General features: G+C 49.5%; 1 protein-coding gene across 2 annotated transcripts in view; it reads right to left on the bottom strand.

Moving 5' to 3' along the window:
* Positions 1 to 455: 455 nt before the first annotated feature.
* Positions 456 to 26,142, bottom strand: part of PBX1 (PBX homeobox 1) — a 134,541-nt gene continuing 108,854 nt past the window's right edge. Inside the window, exons 4-9 of one of the 2 annotated variants that reach the window (XM_082484550.1) lie at positions 25,668 to 25,858; positions 24,595 to 24,730; positions 20,795 to 20,954; positions 13,459 to 13,571; positions 11,874 to 11,963; positions 456 to 4,871 (exon numbers count right to left, since the gene is read on the bottom strand). In XM_082484550.1, the coding sequence (XP_082340676.1) occupies positions 4,779 to 4,871; positions 11,874 to 11,963; positions 13,459 to 13,571; positions 20,795 to 20,954; positions 24,595 to 24,730; positions 25,668 to 25,858 (783 nt within the window). In that variant the 3' untranslated portion in view covers positions 456 to 4,778. The remainder of the gene's footprint in view (positions 4,872 to 11,873; positions 11,964 to 13,458; positions 13,572 to 20,794; positions 20,955 to 24,594; positions 24,731 to 25,667; positions 25,859 to 26,142) is intronic. The other variant, XM_082484551.1, reaches the window with a different exon arrangement.

The raw sequence follows: 26,142 nt of genomic DNA, 5'->3' as shown, positions 1-26,142 counted from the left end.
TTTGGTTTCAGGTTTTTTTTTTTTTTGGTTTTTTTTTTTTTTGCAACAAAAGAAACTATTTATTTGGAATATGCATTACCAGTACAAATCAGGAAACTGTAAAACCTACACCTTGTTAGTATCGTCATAGAACATAAAAGTCTCAATTGGGATCAGAAAGACAGAGGCCTTTTTTTTTTTTCTTTACAGAAGCAGAAAAGCTTAAAGTTTCAAAACCAGGTCGGAACAGAGAGTCTTTTTTTTTTTTTTAGGGTTTTTCTTTTTTTTTTTTTTAATATTTGGAATCCATTAGGAAGAGAAAAAAAAAAGATGGGGGAAAAATAGAAAAGAAAAAGCAACTCAGAACAACTGGATCATCTTTACAAGGGATAGAAAGGGCTTTGCAAGAACAAAAAAAGCAAACCGACAAAACCAACCCCCCAGGCAACATCTGATTTACATCATCTTAATAATAATAATAATAATAATAAAGGTGTACGAAAACAAAAGGTCTCCAGGAAACCTTGGGATTAAAAATAACACCCCAAACCCTAAACCGTTCAGTGATGTGAAAAGCTCAGCTTTTTGGAAGGAGGGAGGTGAGCAAGGAAACTTCGAAGAGAAAACTAAAGCGATGCCAACCAGCATCTTCCTCAGTGCTTCTCCTTGAACCGCACTCCGCAGCCACCAAGATTTTGGGCTATATTTGGGGGCATTTTGGCCATGTTCCACCATGACTGGGGGGCTGTCACGTCCCGGCCTCTGTGCAGCCGGGGCTTGGGGCCCATACTGAGACCCCATCCCCAACATGGTCCATGGACAAAATGAGGTTGGTACCTTCCTTGCTCTGAACCCCTCGTTTTTGGCCCAAGAGCTGCAGTTGGGCTGATAGATGCCTCCAAGCCAGGGCTCTTGCAGCAAATGCTCAGAGCAAGGGTGCCGCCAGGATTTGGGGCAGAGCATAAAGCCGTTGAAGACCACCATCTACACATTTTGGGGAGGACTGATGCCCTTTCATCATTTCCAGGCAGCTCAGCATCGCCCCAGGCATGGGGGGGGTCAGCACCCAACTCCCCATGACCCCTCAGTATCTCTTGGGATTACATCTCTCTCTGGGGATACAATTCCCACCCATCAGCCCCAGAGCAGCCACCGAAAGATCTTCTGGGATTGGGTATCAAAATGTGTAGGGACACCCCGGGAGAAGAGAAACACCCCCGCCCAAAAAACCACCACCATCACTTTTCACATCACTTGGGTCACAGCTCAAAAGCACAGGGGAAGCGGCAAGGCCGTCGTCTCGGCAAGGTCCTAATAAACTCAGCATCATCATCAAAGCCCCCTCTCCCCTCCCAAATAATGAAAAAAAAAAAAAAAAAAAGTAATTTCTGGGTCTCAACGTTAAGAAACATAAAAGTGTTAGACTGTACCTATTAATGCTCACTATTCCAACCATTTTTTTTTCTTTTTAAAGTTTTACAAAATGAATTACCGTCACTTTTTAAACATTGTGTAAGAAGAAATGAGTGTGCACAACTCTACACTTTTCTAGCATTCTTGAACTAATTCACAAATGCGAGAAAATGGAAAAAAAAAAAAAACAAACCATGGGAAAAACAAACAAACAAAAAAAAAGAAGATGAATGTAGGTAGTTTGATGTTATAAACTATACAGGAATGAAGCGCTTGTTGCCACAGAAAGAACAGGGACGGGACCTTCCCCCTGTTCCATTTTGCGTGCTAAGAGGGTCATTTTTTATTCTTTTATTATAAACACTATTAAATTCCGACTGCGTTTTTGGTTTTTTTTTTCTCTCCTTTATCTGAATATACAAGAACATTCATTATCAAATGTTCGTTATCATCAATACTACAAAGAACGAGACACAAATCGCAAGAAACAATGGAAAATGTTAATAAAGCTGAAAGAATCGTCGAGTTTTTTTTGTGTTTTTTTTTTGTTTTTATTTTTTTTGAGTTTCTGCAGGTTTTTTTGTTTGTTTTTTTTGTTTTTTTGTTTTGTTTTGTTTTTTTGGTATCGAAGTCAGGTTTTTCTGGGCAGAAAAAAAAATTAAAAAAAAAAAAAGAAGAAAAAAACCCCACAACACTCAGGGTTGGGGAGGGGGGCTGGGGGAAAGGGAAGGAGAAACAAACCCCAAAAATAAAAAAAGCAAAGAAAAAGGCAAGCGAGTAGCTACGCCAACGCGAACCGGAGGGACCAACCGGGGAACCCAGGAGATGATTTGCAAAGTACCGTGGAGGAGCGCGTGCGCTGCCGGGGCAGGAGTGCCGCGGGCAGGGGGTGCAGGCAGGAGGCGCAGCGGCTGCAGGGCAGGGGGAAGGCAACCCCAGCACTGGCCGGCTCTGGTGACCGGGTGGTTTCGGCTCGTTCCCGGTTGGTTTCCAAGAGGTACAGTGGCATTCCCGCAGGCACGGCACTCCGGACAACAGACCTAACCCAGTCCCACATCCCTGAAATGCTTTGCCAGAACGGTTTCATGTAAAATAAGCTGGAAATGGTTAAAAGGCTGCACTGGGGGAGGTCATGGGAGGGGGAGAGCGGGAAGTGCGTGGCTTGGGAAGATGGGCAGCATCTCCTAACTGTCCTTGAAGGGAACCAACCTTCTCGTTGCTCTTAACATAGTCCCAGCTGGGAGGCAGCCCTAGACCTCACATCACATCGCACTCTGTAGCATGGTCCCCGTCCCCGGGCACAGATGTGAGAGGAGAAGCAGAATGTGTCTCACCGCTGGAGATTAAGAACTATACAAGGAGCAGCTTGTGCTGTTTCTTGTCCACCTTTCACATCCTACTCTGATCCCGCCATCTCAGAAACAGAAAATCCACTGAATGGGGACTTTTGTTATTTGGGGGAAGGTCGCAAATTTCAGTTTTAGAACCTTCTGGGCTTGTTCCCCAGGGAAAGGCAGGCTTCACCTCCACTTCAGGCGAGTCACGCTGCTGGCCCCGCGCTGCAAGGTGCATGTCAGAGCCATGGGCACGTCCTTTTGCCAGAAAAAGGGTGGAAATTTTTCCGGCAGACCTTTAATTTTAAATGGTTCCTGCTTAATGCTGGTCTGTGCTGGCACAGTTCCCATCTTGAGATGGCCGGCACCAGCATGGGCAGGGTGGGCATGGATGTGCAAGAACACGAGATGTGGCCAAGAGGTATTAGGGTCCATCACAAGGTGCCAGACGTGCTGCACCCACATCAGTCCCCATGACACCCAGGGTCTTGCCATGGGCTGGCTCAGTCTCCTCGTGCCTGCTGGAAGAACTGGTGGCCAAAAGTACCTCCCTGGCACGAAGCTCAGCCTGTTGCCCAGGGCAAACCGGTGCCTCTACACCCCACTTTTCAATGAAAGCCATATCCTCCCGGCATTGGCTACGCAAACGGGTGTTTTAGCAGGATGAAGCCCTGTGTACCACCCATCACCGCTTGTCCAAAAAGCGGACCAGAAAAGCTGAGCAGAAAACCCTACAAGTGCTCCCACAGCTTGGGATGCCACTGCCCAGAGTAACTCCCAGGATAAAACCAGAACCTTCAGCAGAAAGACATCCACAAGCAGAGCGCCCGCCCATCCTACAGAGCTTCACCCTCAAGCAAACCTATTGCATTAACTGTTACCAAAAGCACCCGACAACGCCCACCCCACCATATCCAGCCTCTGGGATCCTGCTGCCCGTCCCTCACTGCCTGCCCGGCAGGGCTTTGGGACTGCAGCGGGTGTCACCCACCTCTGTGGGTCCTGTCTGCACTGGGGAACCCCATCTCCTCCTCTTCCACAGCGCGGCAAGCTCCCAAAACCACGAGCCAACACCCCATGACACTCTCCTTGCCAGAAAATACTCCACCGCCGGCCTCCCTAGGTGCTGTGAGAAAACTGCAGGGATCCCATTGATCATCAGTGCCTGATCCCACACACCACCACGGAGGTGCTCAGTGCCTTCGTTATCAGTGATGGCCACCTCTGCCTTGTTTCCTTCCCTCCTCTCCTCCCCTCCAACAGCAGGCAGGGAGGATGGTGGGGTTTCGTGGCTCACCCAGCTCACAGCAGCCAGAGGGATGTGCGGCGGAGCAGGGCAGGGACCGGGAAGTGCTGATGGTTTCCCCGGGGCCGGGAACGGGCTGGTACCTTTTGGAAGTGAAGGGAAGCATGCCGGCTCCTTCTCCTATGTGCACGGTGGCCTGCGTCCACCCTCCCCATCACCGGCAGTGCCCAGGGGATAGCTCACCGAGGCAGGGCTGGGCACGGGAAGGCAATGCGCTGGCTGCGGCCGGGGCCAGCAGAGACGAGGCGGCAGAGGGGCTGCGGTGGCGTTTCCCTATGGAGAGGTAGTGTGAGAGATGGAGGAGGCAAGGGGGGCTGCCTGCTAGTAAAGGAGCGAGACGTGACTGAGGTACAGTTGTGGTTCCTCAGAAAGACACCCAGCACGAGGCCATACACTGCTTTGGGGTTGTTTTGTGTGGCGGCAGTTGATTTTTGCTTTTCCTCCTTAAAATCCTTCTACCTGTCGACACATCCTTCGGTGGGAAGGGGTGAAGGGAAGGGAGTGGTGTTGTGGCGGTGGCAGGGAGGGGGAGAGCGGCTTCTACCCAGAAAAGAAAGGGAAGAGAGTATAAAGAAGTGTCCAGATTGGCTGAAAAAAGCATCCCGACGAAGAGAAGAGAAGAGGAGTCTTCTTGTGTGTGCTGATTGGGTTCACCTCCAGTCTGACTGCTGCGGTGTTAGGAGAGGCCCCCTCCCCTCCTGCCCCCGCCGGGGCCGGCTCAGCCAGGGATGCAATTTGCTGGGAGATCAGTTGGAGGTATCAGAGTGAACGCTGCCAGGGCCTTCTGTGGGGGAGGTCACCGACGACGGGGTAGTAGCGTCTTGCCAACCTCCATTAGCCTGCAGGAAGGAAGACACGGAGACGTCAGTCACCCAATGGCACGCCCGGCCCTGCCCAAGTCACCCGTCCACCTTGGACACCCCCTGCCACTGCCCCCGCTTCTCCCTTGGCAGGGGCCAATGTAGGAGGCAAAGATGTCCCCTCCAGCTCGCCCATCCAACAGCCGACCATGGGGCTCCATCAGTGGGAGCCAAAACCAATTTTGGCCAGAAACAATTCTGTCGAAAACAGTGATTTTGATAAAATGCCAGTGCTTATGGAAATTCTGTCCCTTAAAAAACCCGTATTTCTGCAGAAACCCTGAGCTCTGGTTGTTTGCAGCTATTTTAGCCACCAAATAGGACCCTTCCCCATACAGAATGAGGAAAATAGCAAACATCTCACTCCAGAAACCCTCTTCTGGGACATTATCTGGACCCAGGTGCCATGACCATGCAGAACAAGCAATGGGTCCCAAGGGACCGCTGAGCCGTGCCATGTCCCCCAGCATAGCTCCATGTCCCCCATCGCTGCCTTTCCAGGCACCCCTCCGACTGCACCATCCCTGTGCGGGGGGAAGCCATCAGCATCAAGCTTTGTCGCAGGGAAAACATGTTGCCCAAACACCTCTCCCACCACTGTGAAGGCTGCGTTTGGGGATTTGGGCCACCTCTCTGCTCCCAACACAAGAGCCTTCCCCTCCTTGCTTTGCAGTAAACCCACAAATTTCTGCTGCCCCGGGGCTGGTCCTCCACACTCCCCATCACCTCTCCTTGAGCGACCCCAAGCCACAGTGCAACAGAGATGCCACCAGCATATCCATCTAAGGGTTTGTACAGCAAAGCACAGCAGACAACTTGTTTCTTCTCCTAAAAACAGATGCAGAACCAAATTCTCCAACCTCTCGAGAGCACAGCTACTGGAGGGCCCTGGCTGCCGCAGGCAGAAGCCGACAGCGCACAGAAGCTGCTCCTCCGTGGCTGCCATTCCCTTCGGAGAGGAGCAGATGTTGCACCCAACCTCCTCTCCTCGCTCTGACATTGATTCAGTGCTTGGCTAATTAATCCTTTCCAGCTCCTGCCCAAGCTCAAGTCGGCAGCAGCCACCCTGGCTGCTAGACGTGCCTGGGCTGCTTCACCCTCTCTGGCTTCCTGTCCCACTGCCTCCAGCGCAGGGCATCCACCACCAGCCTGAACAGCCTCTGCTTGCTCGGAACCCACAGACCCGCAAAGTGGGGTAAGGGTAGGAAAAGCCTCCTTGTGCCAAGAAGCCTTCTGGGACTTGGCAGCGGGCTGTCCACACTGCCGACCAGCTCCTGCCTGCCTGAGAGGGGGAGCTGTGGGAACCCCCATTTTAAGGGATGGAAACCGCCTCGCAGTGGGACATGCACAACGCAGACAAGACAGAGGCGTGCATACACACACACACACACAACAGGCTTGTGTGATCTTCCATGCACGCATGGGAGTATGCAAACATATTCCCTTGCAAAGGGGGTTCAGGCAACAGTAAGGAAGACAGGAATCGCGACCTGAGCTTGCTGGCAGGTGAGCAAATCCCACTCAACTTCACCTTGGGTGCAAGCATGACAGCAGACTATGCACAAACAGCACCATGAGCCGCCCACCTGCAGAGACCTCACCATGCCCACCACCCCCACCAGCTTTCCTCCACAGCCGGGCGCTGACCCACCATCCCCGTGCTCCCTGAGACGCAATATCCACCCTTGCATGTCTTGGACCGCTGCAAGAGGCAGCAATTACTGTAGATTATCAGCCCGACAATGACAGGCCACGTAAAGAGAGACACAGAGCCAACTCCACCGCCCTGAGACTGGCATATTCAAGTACACTTAGGACATTAATAGCAATTTACGTGCCATCAGTGAGAGAGAACCACAATAGCTGTGCTGGCAGCCTCTTATTACCAAGCCTGTTATTTGTTGGAGTTACAAGCTATAATCACAACAGAAACTTTCAAAACCCTTATCTTCCGTGACGCACCAAATCTATTTCAGAGCCGTAATTGCTATGTCACCAGAGAGTTTGCTGCTTAATGCACTCAGATGCCATTTAGTGTTTGCAGGGTCATTACGGCGAGCAGGAGGGGGGGAGAGCGGAGGGGGCCGCGTGGAGCAGGGCTCCGTCCCTATTGTGCTCAACTATTTTTAGCAAGGCTTTTGCGTGCCAGCCATGATTGGAAGGAGTAAGAAGGAGAGCATCTTGCAGACATCGGCTGCGGTGCCTCGATGATTAGCGCTCTGTCCCCCAAAATGCTGGGGAGACCCATGGTACTCAAGACTGGGAATCACCCTTCATGTGTTGCAGGAGCCTGTGCTGACGATGATGACCTCAGTGGTATCCCGTGAGAAGATAAGAGGATGTTGAGGACAGGCCGACATGGACTGGGGCACCCTCCACAGACCCCACACTGTCCTGCTCCCCCAGTCTGGCAAGGCCCCAACTTGTGGGTCAAACAATGGAAAGAAGGTCCCATGGTTGGCCATGACTATAGTATCTTGATATCCTTTGGTACACAGAAGCCTTCCATGAGAAGGCTGGATCCTTCCCCAGGCAGAGGGTACACAGGCACCATCCACACTCATCCCCGCTTCCCTAGAGTTCACCCTATTGCTGCACAGACCAAGACATGTACAGGATGCATTCAATTCCACCCAGCTGGCCCTGCCTCTTTCTGAAGCAAGGAGCTCCCTTGGGATCTGACTGTAGTAAATCTCTTGGAATCTCCCTCAAAGACAAAGGAGTCTTTTGAGGGGAGGCTGCTGCTCCTCACACACCCTCTGAGGAGCCCTTGCACGCAGCTGTGACTTCTTCAGGAAGGGCAGAAGCCAAAGACAGAGCAATGGTCTCCAGGACATCTCTTCATGTCGTGTTCTGGTGCCAGAGCACAGGCAAGGCCTTGGTGGCTGTCCAAGTGGTGGAGCCCTGGTGATGGGATTGCTGAAGCAACTGGTTTTGGTGCCTGTATCCGCAGGTCTCACAGCATTTTTGTCACCTCCAGCAAGTCTGGTTGGCTCTCTGCCCGGGCCTCCTATGTGGGGCTGGGAGATGACTTTCTGCCAATCTTTAAAGGAACCTTCTGCTTTGCATGGAAGCTGTCTCAAGCTCCCACCTTCTGTGACCAAATCCCTGTCCCACCATCAACATGGCAGTGTGTCAGGTCAGCCCCCAAACACACCAAATACCGGCAAGTCTGATAGATGGGGAGTAGCCTCAAAGAGGTTTCAGATCTCTGAATTCCCCATCAGGGTCTCCTGAAGCTCTTACTACACACCAGAGAATCCAGCCTTGTCTGTCCGTTACTTTCCCAGGGTCACGGTGGCAGTCTCAGGACACACCAAGGCATCTCTGACAGTTGGGGCTCAGGCACTGAAGCCCTGCCAGACCAGCTTCCATATCCCAACTTGTGATCATCATGGTGAACAGTAGCTTGCTGAGGAGCAGAGCAATGACTTTCTTTTCAAGACCCAAATTCTTAAGAGAAAAGGGTCTCAGCACAAGCGAGGAGGTCTCACTTCCTACAGGTACCAGTGCCTGGTGTTCCTTGCTGACAGGAGTGGATGCAAAACTCAACAGCACAACCTGCCACTGACCACTGCCACCACAGCAACACACACTGCTCTGTCAACAGGCACAGCTCTGCACAACAGTGCTTTTAAATCAAAAACCTTGCACTCTGATGATCTTTAAAAGTAGCCCCTCATTTTAGACTTTTAAACAATCTATATATTACATTAAACAAAGTTGAAAAAGAAATTTCTGAAAGTGTTTTTCTTTAAGATGACTATAAATCATTCATTAATTAGCAGATGGGGGACCTTAACCACTGTGGATTTAAGGTCACTGGACAGCAGCAGAAAGGGAGATGTTTTGGGTTATGACCCTCCAGTTTACTATGGCAATAAAGATCCAACTTCTACTAGAACCCACCAGAACCTGGACATCTAAATGCTTTGAAACCCCCAGCCTCAGGGACCCCCAGCTGGGTACAGACACAGACCCCTGTAAACAAGCACTGTGCGGAGGGACCAGTCACCTTTCACTTAATGGTGCAAAACCCCCAACCTCAAAGCTTGCAAAAAGGGCTGGACCAGGCTCCAAACAGTCCCTCCTTTCAAGTGGAGGGGCCCTCCTTCCTCACAGTGCTACCCAAGACAGGGTACCCAAGCCTCCTCAAGACAGCTCCTGTCTCTACCACCCCTCCATCGCTAAGAGCATCCTTATCCCTTGCTAGGACCAGCACTGCCTGATGCCATCTCCAACTGCAGAGGAGAAGGCGGCTGTTCTTGCTCTACCTCAGCCATCACTGCAGGTCACAGAGATCACTATGGCTGGGACATCGCCCATTATCCTGCTAACGATGTAGAACCAACTCCAGCCCTTTTTGCCCCGCGGAGTGGTCTGTCAGCCGTCGAGCAGCAGAGCCACGTAGGGAACTGGGCTTCGGGTAGATTCCTGTCCTCAGCTGTCATGACTTACATGCATTTAAAAATTCATCCTCCATCAAGGAAGGCAAACCCCGAGTGTTGTCTCCCCTGCCAAGGTTTGCAGCAGTGGAGCTGGGCAACCTGCCGCTGACTTACCAGCCCTGACGGGCTCTGGGGATAACTTAACCTCAGCGCCGTGCAGACATCTTTGTGACAGGGCTCTTGACTAGGTTTCGGCTCATCTCCTCCCAGCAGCTCACAGGGATCCTCGGGTGACGTGGGGACGGCAGCTTTCTGTGTCACTAGCAGCTTTCCTCTGCATCCTGCTGCCCTTCCTTGGCGTTAAAGGGTTCAGGGGAGAGGCAGGGAAGCCCTGCCTGCTACGAGACAGCCACCCTGCCTGCACTGAGCAGCTCCCCAGGACTTTGCCCAGGACCAATGCCTCCCAGAAGACAGCCACACTTCAGGGGTGGACAAACTGGGGTTTGTCAGGGGACCTAGCTGGATGGGAAGACTTTTGAGTGACAATAAAAGCTACAAGCAGGAGCATGCTTTCCAGGATACAGGGAAGCAAAACATTTGGGGACAGAGAGACAACCCAGAAGATGCTTCCTAAATTAGCTGCTCAGCTCTGGACTCCCTGCCTTGCTCCCCACACCTTGCTCCCCTGTGCACCACAGCTTTATGTGAAAACAAGGCATCATCCCCCAAACCCAGGTGGTCCCTTTGCCCACTTTACCACCTTGCCTCTCTCTGAACAACATCCAATTCGGGCCAGTTTGGGCTCCTGTCCTCCCTGAAAATCAACCTGAGGAGCCATCAGCTGCCATCATCCCGGGTCCCCGTTTGGGGAGTGCAGGGGAAACCGCTGAGCCCCTGCAGCTCTCAGCTCACCAGTTCCCAGTGCTGCTTGTGGTAATAGTGGTTCTCCTAGTACCACAGCCAGAAATACCAGCCCAGCCTTCCTCATTCTATTCAGCTTTTGAGTTTCCACTACCTCTTTCTTCTCCTCTCCCCCATCGCCCCCTCCCTGCCTCATAGTTCCCAGCAGCAACCCTCCCCCCCTCAAATTTTGGCTTAACCCAGCCCACTGTTATTTTCCAAGCCAACTGCAACCGTAATCAGCTCAGCCTCTTTCCTTGGGGGTATTTTAATTTATACAAAAGTATCATCTCTTATCATGATCAGCCTGCGATTCATTTACTCTCCAAGTATTAAAAAGCCAGAAAGGGAATAAATTCAGCGCAGGGAGAAATTAATGCGGAACGATAGGCTCTTTCATGTGGCATTTCCAAGCGCCGTTTTTGCAACGGGCTTATGTAATGAGACATAATTATCTGCACATGTTCAATTACATTACTTCACAAATCCTCCCTGCCTCCTGACGTCAAACCGCCCGCTAAGCCCCCGCGCCCGCAGGAGAGGGGACCGCAGACCCCTGTCCTGCTGCACCCCTCTCCCTGCACCCTCTCCCTGCGCTGGCGGTGGCCGCTCACATGGCAATGGCCAGAACACAGTCACACACAAGGTGACAAATGGCACAAGCCTTGGCTGGGAGAGTGATGGGACTGGACAGTGCACCTTGATGAGGTGCTTGGCCGTGGGACCACCATCCCACCTGGAGGACCACCACCTTCCTGCCCAGTTTGAGACCACCCCACCTCAACCTTCAGTGTCCTCGCCAGGGACTGTGGCAGCCAGCCATGTCCAGGGTCAGCCGCCCCCTCCTCCATGCCACCCCGGACACCACCGCCACCACCCACTCGGCACTCGCTCACAGCCTCCTTTTCCAGGCTGCCCTCTTCTCCCAGCTTGCTGTCACCGCTGCTGAGATGGCGGACGATTGATCTGAGAAATGAAGTTGGATTGCTGTCCCGAATCTACACTGGGTTCTCCTTGTGTGTGTCTGATCGATTTCCCCTTGTGCGACACAGCTTGTCGCTACGAATTTTCATGCTAGTCAGAACCCGCCAGCGCACCCAAGAACAAGGAGAAGATGCTCTGCAGACCGCCCCCCCCTCCCTCGCATCCTCCCCCAGTCTGGTTGGGTGAGGTTTTCTTGGGTTGATGTTGGTTGGCTTTGTTTGTTTTTTTTTCTCCTTTTATTTGCAATCGTTATTGCTGCCAACCCCATCACTGCCGTGCTTTCGGATGCCGGCCAGGGATGGGTTATTTTTAGATAGTCGCCATTGGCCTCTGCATGGAGCCACCTCTGGACCAGGGCGTTTGCGGCGACATTCCCCACCGTGGTTACGCGAGGTGTCACCTGTTTAGCAGCTCCTTTCAGCCGAGCGCGTGTGGCCGCAGGTGCCAGGCAAACACTGATCGGCTCTGACAGTCCTAGACGCCAGCTGCCTGCACAAAGCCTGCCCGGTCGCCACTTTTTTTGTGGGCAAAGCTCTGCCGTTGGCGTGACCGATACAGAAGCAATAAACTAGGTGACCGTAAAAGCAAAGACAAGTCCTACTAAGTGGCATTCTGAGCCCTATGGCTTTGAAATAATTGGTAGTGAGAGAACAAAAATGAAAGAAAAAAAAAAATAAAACAAGAACCCGAGCCTATTTTTTTTCCTTACACTGATGCCCTGCGGACTATACATCTGACTTGCTGCGAGTCCGTCACTGTATCCTCCTGTCTGGCTGATAACATGGCGAAGGGTATCCACCTAAACAGATCAACGACAACAAAGACACAAATTAGAGTGAATGAAAGGTTAGTGGGCAAAGCCGTTTTGGTTCATCTTTAGCAAAATAAAACCAAACAAACAGTAATAATAATAACAATAATAAAAAAAATAAAGGTGCCTCTTTAAAGAGGGGTAAGAGAGAACCACAGTTCGTCTTGTGACGAGAGCCCAGCCAGAAAACAGCTCCTGCCTCCCTCACCACCCCCCGCCTGCCCCAGCGGCCCTGTCATGCTCTCCTTGGTCCCAAGTCTGTTGACCAAAAGAGTGGAGAGGGAGAATGGCGTGGCAAGCATGGGGTGGGAACTGGGAACTCCTGGAGCACATCGCTGTGGCCAGCTCCACCATCATGCTTGAGGAACCACTTTCCTACCCCTACCCTCTTCCACCCTTCAGCCCCAAGCACTGGGAAGCTCACGGCAGTGGAAGGAGATCCTCGGAGTTGGCCAAGCACCTTCATTTTGGAGGGCCCAGAGAGGGAATATACCTACCATGGCAAGGGCACCGGCAGCTCTCCTCTGGGCGCCCCGTTCCTCTCCCTCCACTCCCCCAGCCCAGCCCCAGCAGCAGCACACGCAATGAGCACATCTCATCACCCACGGACGGCACGCTTGCTCTGCGTCCAGCACTGCAAGGGGAGCAACCTCGGCTTTAGAGAGCTCTCCCTGCCCGATGCAGAAGTGTCAGGGTGGCTGTCATCTCTCAACACGCTACAGAGCCATAGACCCCAGAGAGCGGACTCATGGCACATCTGGACATCGGATGGAAGGTAGAAGATCTGAGTGAGCTCCTGGCTATTTTTAATTCTTTCTTTTTGCTCAAAGCACGGGTTGAAGTTTCAGTAACACTGCTCAAAGCTCTCTTGCTCTGTCTTGCTGGTGTGTACATGGGTGGTGTGAGTGGCTGTGCTTTGGGTAGGTGGGGAGATGATGAGGGGTGGCTTTTAATTAAAAAAAAATAAATTAAAATCTAGCTGTTTATTTGAGCGTTTCTTGCCTTTCAGTAGACACCTGGTTCAGCATCAAAGAAGTAAGTGGAAGCCTTGTAAAATGAGACACCAGTCCAAACATCTGGGCCCTTCCCTTGGAAGAATAAAGCAAGCAGAACCTAAACCTCAGCTGCTTTCGTTTGAGTTCATGCCTGTTCTCCTAAACCTCTTCTCTTCCTAGTACGACTATCAAGCCAGAGCCAAATGCATTCACAAAGTGTGGGCAAGTCTCCTCAAGACCATGGTTGTTGGTTTGGTTGGGTGTTTGGTTTTGGTTTCTTTAGGATTGATTTTTTTTGGTGGTTGTTGCTGTTGCTTTTTTTTGGTTGGTTGTTTTTTTCAGTTTGGTTTGCCTTTTTTAAATGTTGGTTGGTTCGTTTGTGCTGGTTGAGATTTGCTCTTTTCGGACGGGAAGGAGAAGTGCCAATACAATCAAAGGCTCCTCCAACACTAATGCATTCACTGGCAGTACATTGGATGGGTCCCTACCTGTGACTGCACGTTGGCTCCAACCTGGGCCCCTTGGTAAGAATCCCCATTGAGAGACTGCACGCTCATGAACAAATCTCCAGAGTTTGACATGTTAAAAGAACTGGAAGAACCTGGAAAGGAAAGAGTGAGGCACCTGAATCACAGAAAGGAAAAAGATCCACCCCATGACTCTCAGCCAAGAGGAAGGAACAACATGCAAAGCAACCACAAAAACAAAACACACAGTCAGGTTAGTAGTATGAAGAACAGAGCAAGCAAAAAAAAAAAAAAAGGGATGCACTCTTGAGGTTATTCAAAGCCACATGTTGTTACAGCTCAATGCCAAGAACATTCTTCAACAGCTCCTCAGCTGGAGGAAGGATTCTTCATGCTCTGGACCGAGAAAAACAAAACCCAGCCTGGAGGACTCGGACAACTCTTTCCCTTCATTTCAGGGCATCAAAATCCTTCAGGCAGCTTTGAAAATCTTGGTTGTTGGAGGTGTCCACCCAGCAGACTGCACTGGAGAACAGTTACCCAAACAAGCCTCGCTACTGAAAGCGGAGGAAGCCTCGGCCCACACCACTGCTGTTTCCGAGAAGCTCAGAGCAGGGTGGGTAAGCCTGCACCTGACCGCTCTCTGCAAGGTGAGCACGTCCAGACATGGCTGTTCCACGGGGTTTGCCTTCAGGACATTAGGAACCCATCACTGGTGGGAACTGCAGTGCACCAGGAGTGAAGGCTCACAAAAACGTGAAGGCACCTGGGCTAGACTCCCAGTACCCATCACGTTGGCAAGTGTCTTTCATCATGATGGGCCATGAGAGAACGCAAGGGTGTCACAGCCCTCCTGGGCCAGCTGCCCCAGGAGAATGAGCTCTGTAAGCAAATTCCCCACCGCATGCACCAGTTGCCAACATTACGCTAAAAAATGATAACGGTGAAGACAACTGGGTGGGATCAGGAAAAAATAAAATCCACAGATAAGAAAAAAAAAAAATTCCCGCCTTTGCAGAAACAAGGCTTTCTGCTTACAGCTTCAAGATATCTGAGCACCTCCTCAACTACTGAATGGGGGAAACAAACCCACTGTGTAACTGGAAGGTGGAGGAGGGAAGGGGATTAAAAATAAATAAAAAGGTTTTATGGGATTATTTCAGAATTTATCGTGCAGATCAGCGCGTTAAGTGTGAGACAGCTCAACGTGCAAGGTTTGGTTATATACATGACGTTAGCCTTGGAAAGGAGAGACTTCAGGGGCCCAGGTCAGCTACGCTTTCAGCTCCAACCCCAAATACACTCTCATCATCTCCACTGCCACTTCCAACTTGGAAGACTGGCAACCACAGTCCTGGTGGAGTTGCCCAACTATGGCTCATGCGTACGCTCTGAGAAACGCTTGGCAATCCCCCTCCCTTTGCTGGAGAGGGAAGAAACACTCTGGACAGACCCCAGCTGTCCTAGAGGTGGACTGAGAAGGATCCTCTGAAGGAAGCCATCTCCAAGAGAGACCAAGGAGCAGGTGGAAAGTGTATGCTGAAGACTTCATGTTCACTAAACTCTCTGTAGCTCTCTGCAACTGGCTCTTTTGTCAGGTGCTTGCAATTCTCAGAACTGAAGGAAAGCAGAAACATCAGTGCTAGATACAATGCCCAAGACAGTCAAGAGACTCATCTTGAGCACAGCGAGTCTTGGATCAGGACCCTCCCACCAGTGCCTGCAAAGAGCAGAGCCAGGAATAGCTCATTGTCTATGTTCACTGTCAACCCTGCCCAACCTGTTCCAGAGAGTAATCCCACAGCGCTGCATAAAATAACCTGGACTAGTCAGAAGGCAGCTGTAACCATCACCTCCTCTGTTCAGCTGGCAAAGGGCTCCTGTCACTTCCCGACCTCTCAGGTTACTTGCTATTTTAAAGGCAAAAAACCGAAGGAAATAAGCTGGCAGACTGAGGATAGCCCACTTTGACACTGCTCAACTTTCAGCATGAAGACGGGCGCTTTTCACATACACAAAGATGCTTCCTACGGGGTTTTCTGAATGATCGCTTTGACCACTGGCATAAAAGCACAGGGCAGTAATGTGGCTTCGCACTCCTGCAGTGGCTGAAAACCAAAGGGTTTTGCAGCTACCGCTCGTAAGAAGCAAAGAATATTCTCCTGTTCTTTTAAGGTGAGCAGAAACCTTTGAGATCACACAAATAATGGCAGAGCCGAGAAGAGGATTTGGGGAATCCCTGAACGCCTGACAGGGCGTCGCTATTGCTCTGCCCCCAGCAGAGCAACATTTCATCCCACCTTCCCTTGCCAAAAGAAACTTGTAACAATAATAACAAATAAAAATGCCATAAACTTGACTGATACATTATTGAAACTTAACAAACCTGGCCCTAAAACTAAGACTGGAAGGGAGGAAATAAAGATAAACAAACAGCCACAAACTCCAGTTCTGAAGAGCGCCGGTGTCTTAGAAATCATGAGGAGTGCTGGAGATGTCACAAGATATACGCTGCTATTGGCACAGGTTATTTTTACAATATATGTGCATATCTAAACGGTAAATATGTCTTGCCGCTGATGTGGATACAAAGATAAATATGCGCATATCAATGGCCCCGCATGTATGGATGCATTTGTATCAGAGCCGTAATTGCAGAGAGCCCTTTACGCTGCCGCTCTGCTGCTTCAGCACTCCACTGCCTACGTGCTAGCCATGTATGAAAATTATGATGGCCCAAAGTCTTAGAGACACGACTAAGAGGGGCTGATGCACTGGGGTGGGAGAGGGGGCAGGAATGCGAAGAGCCCTGAAAACTGAGACTCTGGTATCCTCCATGGAAACAAGATCTGGGAATACCATGTCAAACCCTTCCACTAGAGGAGGCTCCATCATAAATCTCATCTTTCTCTCTGAAAGGCTTCACTGCGAACACATCAAACGTTTTCAGTGGTCATAATTTGATCCAGGGCTCCTCAAGAACTGAGAGGTAACAACCATCTTTGAGCTTGTGGACCCAGGAGGAAAGGACTCTTATCTTGGCATGGAAGACCCTTGATGCTATTGTGTGTTGACAAAAAAAACACACACCAAAATACCCACTTTTCATGACTTGTAGCAGTGTGGAACAGTGGTTCATCTTCAGCATCCAATCATCTTGTCAAATCCAAGACCTATCACCACTATTCCTTAGTGTTAAGATTCTATCAGGGCATCGCCAGCTTCAGAAAGAGTGGTGGAAATGTTTAAACGAGCTATGGCACTCAGATCTTGCTGCTGGGTGAAAGAGTACATCAAAACAATGCCCCCAGAGAGATCTCTTCCACCTCCAACATTTCTGATAAACAAAATCCACTTCAAAAATCTTCACAAGCTTGACTGCTGGTGTTTCTTGCTCCATTTCCCCAGCTCTTCAGAAAGCTTCTTCTCCAGCTTCTCTAATGTCTTCTCTAATGTTTTGACAGTGTCCACTTCCACCTCAAATCTTCCAGGGCATCTAACAAGTCCATTTCTCTAAAGCATCTGAGAATTCAAAAGGATCAAGAATAAACAAACATGGTAATGGTCTTCATTGGACTTGAAATCAAGCCATCCTCATCTGCTGCGTCATACCACCTACCACCAATGAGACAGAGATCCAGCATACTGAACCACGGAAGTTGACTTTGGTCATGTATGCAAGACTCCTAATTGAAGTCAACAGCAATGACATATATGCATTGAGAGCACAGAATTTACCCACCCTGTAACTTTTCCTTTTGTTTCTACCATGGCCAAAGATGAGGGAAGAACTTGATGGACCATGTAAGCTCCTGTCCAGCTCCAGCTGGAAAAACCCACCAAGTTTGGTAGCAGGTCTAAAAGCCTGGGATGACCCAGCAGGACATTCGTTCTTTTCACTTGCCTACCAACACTCAAGATAGTGAGACCATAATCAAAACAGCCTCTGTGCTGAACCAGGATCCTCTGCAGCGCTGCACTCTGGACAAGTGATTGCCACAAATGGACGAAGGCAAAGGAGAAAAGATACAGCAGTCAGGCCTGTGCCTAATGAATTTCCAGACAGCACAGTCCCCTCCATCAGCACCTTAGCAAGAAGATTTTCACAAAACAAAAGGGTGAGCAGGAAAAAAAACCAGTTCAGGTCAATTTTGGCTGCTCTGCATGGAAGATTTCACTGGATGTCATCACCTGTGTGTGGCCCTTGAGGACTCTGGCTGGCAAAAGGGTCTGTCCACGTAAAATAGCTTTCATTTGCCATGTGTTTTTTGTGCTGAGATTGTCCAGGCAATCAAAGTGAGGATGGGGAGTTGTTAGCCCAAATGAGCCAGACATCTCAGCTTATTTAACATCTGGCTGATATAAGCCCAACTGCGTGTATTCAGGATGAAAAGGTGTTTGACATTCAGGCCTGGGTGACTGAGGATGGGGGACCCTGCTTTGAACGTGCCAGATGGCTAGACAGATGCAATCCTTGCCCTTGTCAATGTGTGGCCAATCTCTTTGACTGACTGTAGCCATTCACTGATCTCCGGTAACATGGGCATCAATGCAGAGAACAGATGGGCCTGCATAGCCACAGCAGCAATGAATTTAGCTCCTGTCCCAGGTCCCATCACATCCAGTTCCACCTCCTCTTCCAACATCATTGCCCTCCAGGGACTACATTGCTGGTCGCTTCTTTCTCATGACCTGTCCTCTACCTAATCTCTTTCTTTCCACATGCCCTACAATGTATTTAAACCAGAAGGTCCTAAAAATTCCCTGCAAATCCAGCCTTTGTTCAGGCTCCTTCCTCACCAAAGTCTCAGCCAATGACCTGAAAACACGTACAATGTCCATGGTATAAAACATCATCCATGGTAGTCCTTCACCTCTTCGTCCACTTCAACGCTCCTCCCAGGGCAATTCAGCACATCCAGGTGGCTCATGGCCCTTGATACCATCCTCCAAATCTTTCACAGACAGGTTATTTCAGACCTAGTGTGTACAGGTGTGCTTCTTGCTGCTAGCATCTCCAGGACAACCTGAAGCAGGGGAGGTCACACAACTTCAGATGTCCTCAGGACGAGTCCTTGCCCCCACAGTGTAACAATACAGAGATACTTGACTGAGCTATTACATCCACATGGCTCAACTGGGGACATCTCAACCTGGGATGCCACTGTTGGGAGATAAAATCCTGAGGGCCTTCCAGTCGTCTTCTCAGGAGAGGACTACAAGGACATCCAAATGCACTATTTCTGCAAGCTGACACAGAGGCTACTGTGATGCTGACAATGGGGATTCCCCACTGCTCTGCCATTGCTGCAGTGTACAGAGGGGGTGGTGGGATCTGGGCCAGGTTAGAAACACTTTGATTATAGCAGAAGGATCTCAATGGCCCGCGAGCTCCCCTTGCACTGACACGCTGCTTTAGCACCACTGCCACATTAGGCACCTGAAAAGAGGTCGATGTTTCTGAAGTGCAGACAAGTAAGTCAGAAAGAGGACCCAGGAGCTTGTGTCTTACACGTTAATAACAAGACTGTTTGTCCTTCCTTGAAAGTGTAGTATTATCCAGGGACTATCTTAGCTGTTTACTGCAGGGTACCGGCCAATTTATCTTTAAAACAGCCGTGTTACTGCCTGCAGGGAAGGCAAAGAAGCAGCCTCACACCAGAGCACTATTTAACTGGGCAGGCACTGGGGAAATGCCTACTTTACTACATGCAGGCCAGATCCAAACCCGTTTAAGCAATGTGAAGCTCTTCCCTTGCTATTCCAGATCTTTGGATCTGACTCCAGTTGAATAAAGAGGAAAAGAAGGAAAGCTGTGTCTCTTCAGTCCAAGCTGATGTGGACTGCAGGACAGCATCACAGGCAGTAGGTATCTCCCTCAACAGAGGCAATTCCGCTCTCTGTCCATCAGCCTTTTCTACACGGGGCTTTTAATGTCAAGAGACTTCGCCTGACCAGGTATTTTGAGTGAGCTGTTTGGAAAGGCTGACATTTTTAAAAATGCAGCTAAATCTTCAGCAGTTAAAACAATGCAAGGAAAAGGGAAAAGAATCAAACAAAATTCCTGCAAACCATCTGTTCCTGCAGAACTCTGCCACATCCACCTGAGCCCTCTGAGCACCTCAGCCGAGTCAGAGCAGGCAGCACAGCTTGCTCACAGGCAGCCCTGGGCGAGGAAGAGGTGGGAGAGATGCCTCCCAGCAGCATCTCTGACCTGCAACATCTCTGCTCTAGGTGGCTCTGGGCAGCAGACCACTAGCAAGTAACATGTCCCCTGGAAATAAGGGGGTTTGTGTGTAGGGACTTGTCTTCTCTTCTTCTCACAAGAGTGGCACATTCCCACTCTCCCTCCCACCCCTAAAAAGAAAACAGGCACACAAATATTTGCATGGATAACGAGGTACATGGCACCCATGAAGTTCACTTTTTTCCTCCTTTTAAACAAATCCCAATTTTCCATCGCTCTTGGGAGGGGAGCACAACGAGCTGACCGCAGACTGGGATCATTTTTGGGTCGGTCGTCCTCGTGGCAGGTACCATGCATGAACTAAGTAAGCATCGTTCTCTAGCAGAGGAGTTGAAATCTGGGCAAAGTGCTCTGTGCCTTTGACCCTCAAAACAAACAAATGGAAACCACAGCAAATGGGCAGGAAAGGGGGAAAGGGAAGGGAACGACTCATGAGTTTCCCTGGATCGCGCTGACACAAAGGGAAAATAAAATTCACACAGGGCACACTCTTGCAGGTGATCCAGACACTGTCATGTAAGCAATCAAAGGTAACCACAACAGAAAGAAAATCGAAGAATAAAAATCTACCCAAAACAACCTGCAAAATGGCATGAGTTAGGACACCCCGGCAACGCTGGGTTTTATCCATTAGGGCCACTCATGCTTTAAGCCCCAGTGAAACAGAACCATTATGCAAGGGCTTTTTTTCATTTTTTTTTTCTCCCTCCAAAGTGCAAGCAATCCCAGCAATCTTTTTTCAGATAATTTTTCTGGTTTTGTGTTTACCATCCATGCATATAACCCCCAACGTGGCATCGTCAGTCACAAGGTCTGATCACATCGCTTTTTCCAACGAAAAACATAATGGGGAAGGGCAGGAGGAAAAAAGAGAAAAGAGGGGAAAAAAAAGTAAAGAAAATAAAGCACCCCGACAAAACAACCCCCAAAACCAAACCCATCTCCTTTTTTTTTTTTTAAAGACCACAAAGTGAGCCAACCAAAACCAGAAAATAAAAAATTGAAATAACCAAAAGGAGAAAACAAGAGAGAGATTAGAGGGAGGGGAGGGGAACAGAACAAAAAAACAAACACTAATGACCCAAAATAAAAACAAAACCAAAAACTAACCAGCTGAATTGGGAGTTGAGGGTGAGTTAGCCTGGCTTCCATGGGCTGACACATTGGTAGCCGTGACAGCCGTTTTGGCAGCATAAATATTGGCTTCCTCTTGAAATTTACCTATGTTCTTCTTGTACCGGATTCTCTTATTTCCAAACCAGTTTGATACCTAGAGCGAGTTTAAGAGAAGACAAAGACGTTAACGTTTCAGCCCTGGCAAGTGCAGCTGGGTGAGGAAGGTGAATTAGTTCAGGTTAAGCAGTGCATATTCTTTCCCCCCCTCCCCGTTGTCCTAGCTGTGGAAGGAAGCACCTTCTACCCGTGCATGTCACACCAAGCCCAAGAAAGGTGGTGGGACACCCCTGGGACAGACAGGTTTGTGTGGATGCATCTGGTTCCTCTATGGTTGGGATGTCCACTAAGGGGATGCTCCACAGGAATCGCTAGACCCACTCCACAAAAATATCAGATGTGTTTAAAAAAAAAACTGAGAAAATGAAATGACTCTGAAATTGCACAATCTGAAAATGACTATGAGTCATTTTGCAACTTTTTATTTGCCTCCTCCTTGGTGTCCCTTTCTTTGACAGGGACAGATGCCCTGATTCCCAGATGACCTTTCTCCTGCCTTTGGAGAAGCCAGTGTGGCTTTCAGGGAAAACACCCAACGAATTTACTTGGGCCTGGCTGACAAACATAATTGCCTTGATATCACTGAAGCTCTGCTTTTGATCCACCTGAGTGAAATCAGTGCAAAAGATCAGAAATGGATGCTCTGCATCCAGCTGAACTCTGCTTTGTATGGTTTAGCTTGAGCCACTACATAAACTGGGAACTTCAGGGGAAGGCTGGAGACGCAGCATGGGGCTCATCCTAAGACCCGACTTTAGTCCCGGGGAACAAGCGTGTCCCTTGGAAAGGGGGAGGAGATGTTTCCGTTGTGTTTGCCCAGAGACCACTCTAGGTTTCTGGCATCTAAGTGCCTAAAAGTATGCTGAATGAGGATAGTCGATTTACTTAAAAAAAATAAAGAATCAGGCTGAACTTCTTCAGAAGTCACAGGGGTGGCTGAAAATGATGGTCCAGATCTGAAGGCAGAATGAAGCGGTGCAGCTTGGCTCATGCCAGTCCTGGTGAAAGCTGTTTCCACATGCCTGCAGCAGCGCAATGCATGAACCTCAAAGAAAAGCCCCAAGGAGAGGTCTGAGCAGGTACTCCTTGCAGACTGTCAGGGTGATACTCTGGGATCAATAGTATGAATGCTTGAAAGAAACATTGCTTGGACAACCTGTCAGGTGTCTGGATAAATACCCCGAAGTTTGCATATCAGAGGTTCAGCACAGTGATAGGAAACTCTGAAGTCTGTGAAATTATGCTGTGATATCCAGCCAGAGCTGCTTCTCCAGGGAAAATGTCAAGGTACCAGCATGAACCCAGTGTTCACAAAATCCCGCTCAGTACCCCGCTGATGATAAACTTCATCACTTGTGGGCACTATGTTGCAGTGAACAATTTCAGAGGTGGTGTAGGAAATATTCAGCCTAGAGTTTGGGAGGCAGCTCTCAGCTTCTTTTTTGACAACACTGAACACAGAATCAGGGGAATGTTTTCCTACATGCAGGTCTATAAGCAGAAGACGAATTCCAGCCACTACACCTTGTTTGAGAAAGCTCATCAGGATGAAGAGGATGGGCAAACACCAGAGGATGCTGTAACTCTCCCAGAAGAGCTCCAACACTCCTAGGATTGCTTGGAGCTGCAATCTTGAGGTAGCAGATCAACCTCTCTGGTGGGACTCCAAGGACATTCTCCCTTTGCTTGCTGGTGAGCAAGTACATCAATGCTCCCTCTTCCAAATGAACTGCCCAAGCACCAAGACACAGAAGACAATACTGGATGTTCATCCTGGGAAGCTCATGATTTTTTCCGCATCTTAGGGAATTGTTTTGGCTTGGGTGTTGATGACTGAAACCCATATGCTTTTATTCCATGATGCTTTCTATCTGCAGTCCTCATAGAGCATTCAGCAGCTTCTACCCAGAAGGGGCTTCATCCACCAATTTACTTACTACCGGAACTGCAGGTATCCAATCCTGCTCTGCTGCAGAGCAGGAAAAAGAAAATGTAACCTGCTGAGACTCCTGGGAGGCAAAAGGTAGTAACTCAGATCAGCACCCAACCCACAACTGGGAGCGAGCAGGTCCAGCTTTCTCATTAATGACAATGTGCTCCTTCATGATCTTCTCACTTGGCCATCTCTCTACGACAGCTCTTCTGGCTTCAAATGCTGGAGTTTGTGGGTGAACTCTGAGCACCACAGGGAAGGAAGTCAGAATAAATAGCCATCACAATCGACCTTCATCTTAAAAGTTGTGAAGCAAAGAACTTGCCAACCCCAGTCAGCCTTTGAGTTCAGGGGAACTCTGTTCATGACTTGCACAGATTCATGCTGTCCCATGTTCCCACACAGCCTCAGCAAAAACAGAGACCTGGATATGTGTGTTTGTTTCTACCTTCTTTGGATGAAGAAGGGAGGGAGATCCTGGAGTCAGGCACAAAGCCTAGATACAGTATGGTCAAAAAATATCCTGAGTGCAGCATTTCTCCTGGGCATTTTCTCTTTACAAGGGAAAAGTTGTAAGTGTGAACAGATGAATTAAAAGTGAGAGGGGAAGCATCAGGACAGCTGTAGTTTTACTTAAGCCAGTATGTGCTGTCTCTCGTAGGTAACTCTAGGCAGAATCAATGTTTGGGTCTTCTGACCCAGGGGATGCAATCGAAGTCACTCAGCAGGCATTCAACACGATGACGACACCTACCCTTGGATGCTGTTGCTCCTGCTGAAGGCAGACACGCTCTCACAAGGACACCAGATGCTACTGCTGTCTTCAGTTTACTCAAGCAACGAACAGGCATGTGCCTGGGGCTGGGAAGCGGCCCAAGATTGGGAACGCAATGGGAGCCTAGAGGGAGCGCTAAGCTCACACGAGGACAAGACTACCAGAAGCCATATAGACTGGCTGCGTGCAGCTTGCTCCAAAAGGAGAGGAAATAAAGAAGGGCAGGCCTGAACAACGTATGGTTGAACATTTCAAGGACGGACTGCGCCCATCACAAATCCCAGCACCTCCTAGGTCAAAGCTACAGACTCCAGGAACTAGGCGGCTGCCTAGAATGTATGGAAATAATTAAATTTGTCTTTATTGAGCACCTTTCTTTGAGGAATAAACAAGTAAGGTAGATGTCATGTTCCGCCGCACAAGAGTAATGACAGAGAGAAACGACCCTGAGAAAGCCCACTCTCCTTGAGCAGGAACTATAACCATTAGCCTGTCTGACCCAAACCCATCCCACCAGGACCTTGTCCATTCTACCTTATCAAGCAAAATCTGCGCAACTCTTCCTACTGCCTTCAAATCCCTTGGCTTGAAGAACAGACTTTCAGCTCAAACGAGCCCTTCTTGCAAGCCAGCTCAGCACTAATTCCTTGAGGAGAAGACTTTGCCTCTGTAGGTCATGCCACATCATTTCTGTGCTGTTAACACCTCGGCTACACACAGCCTTACTCCGTGAAGTCTTTACCCCTTCTAAATCCTCTCCCAAACTCTCCTTTTCCATCCATGACTTCAATCTGCATGTCTGCCATCTGCTGTCCCATGCGCTTACATTAACTTGGGCTAAACTCATTTAGTAATTAAATGCTGAACACTGGGACATGACTGACTTGACTGAGGTCTGGAGTGCCCTTCACCATGCTAAGGTTTCCCATCAGCAGTAGCCATCTTTGCTGTATTTCTGAGCTCTCTCACCTGTGAGACTGTGATGCCGCATTTCTTGGCTAGCTCTTCTTTGGCTTCCTCACTGGGGTAAGGGTTGCTGAGATGGGAATAGAAATACTCATTCAGGATTTCTGTAGCCTGCTTGTTGAAGTTTCGTCTCTTCCGCCTTAATATGAAGAAAGAGGAGAAAATAGAAGGAAAAGGAAAGGGAATCAGTGCCAGGGATCCAGAAATAGGAATGTAATTTTAGGTACCCTGACTTTCCCCACTTCCCTCCCCTGCTCCTGGGAGCATGGAGTGCAATAGACTTATGGCCAGGAAGCTTCTTATCTGCACTTTGCTGGTGACTCCTCTCTCAGCACCTTCCAAAGCAAGTAAGTCTCCATCTCTAATTATCACTGTATCCTCCAGCTCACAGAGAAGTCTTAAAACTGGAACCCAGATCCTCCACCTGGGAAGGTGACTCCCGACACCTGGCTGTGCTGGCCAAAGACATCACTGTTACTCTGCAAAGCTCTGTGCTGAGAAAACAGCACTAGATATATCCTTGGGGAAGTCTGTTCCGTTTACAGCTGGGCGTTATCTGTCAGCTACCTCTTCCCTCGTACCCGAAGTGTAGCAGCGTCTCCTCCCCATTCAAAGCTGCAGCCCAAGCCACAGCCTGCATATAACCAGCTTGGGGAGTGAAATAATTTTACAGGAAATTGAACTGGGACAATGGAAACAAAAGGAAAAGATTAGGAACCTAGAGGGGACAGGATGGGCTGGAGGACTAGCATTCATCCACATTTTCACCACAGAGGTTTGCTGGAAAATGCCACAGAATTGCCTTCTGTCACAGCAAAACCAGGATGTGCCATTCTCAAGGCACAGCTGGGAGCCTCCAAAAGACAGAGGCCGGATGTCTTAAACTGCTGTCCCCTTCCCTGCTGAGCTACAGACAACTAAAGGATAAGGAAGGTAAATAGCCTCTGCGGCTCAGGACCAAGAGACAGGCCCTTCAGACGGACCTGAATTCACTCCAGAACCTCAAAACACCTCCCCCAGGCCTGAACAATGCTGCATGTTGGGGGGGGTAGAAAGGTTTGGTGGGGCAAACTCACCGTGCATCCAGAAATCGGGAGCGCAAGATCATGACAGCTTCACACGTACTTTGCTTCAACTGCATCTGGATGGAGCTGAACTTGCGGTGGATGATGCTCACCATCCGCTCTATCTCCTTCGGTGAGATAGGTCGGGTCCGGCTCTGCTCACGCAGCAGGTTCATCACATGGGTGGTGAATTCATTGCATGCCTGTGATGGCAAGAAAAGCAAAAGAAACCCCAGGATCGGAAGGTCATTCGACGGCGTCAAGGACAGTACAGAGGCAACGTTGCTAAGGAAGAAGATGCAAGTGGAGGCCTCAATGGCTGGGGCTTTTTAGGGCAGACCCAGAACAGGAGTGTACTGTCTCTTGGGGTAGAGATACATTTCTCTCGTCTGCCAAGCAGAGGGCATGTTGAGAAAGGCAGGAGCCAATTTCTTTCCTTTCGGGGATCATGGATGGAGCTGGGGCAGGTGAAGCCCTAGAACTCATG

This window comes from Vanellus vanellus (genome assembly GCF_965231255.1).
Source record: "Vanellus vanellus genome assembly, chromosome: 5".
Lineage (NCBI taxonomy): Eukaryota > Metazoa > Chordata > Aves > Charadriiformes > Charadriidae > Vanellus > Vanellus vanellus.
Note: the sequence above shows the minus strand (reverse complement) of the source record. Positions and strands in the feature narration are given on the sequence as shown.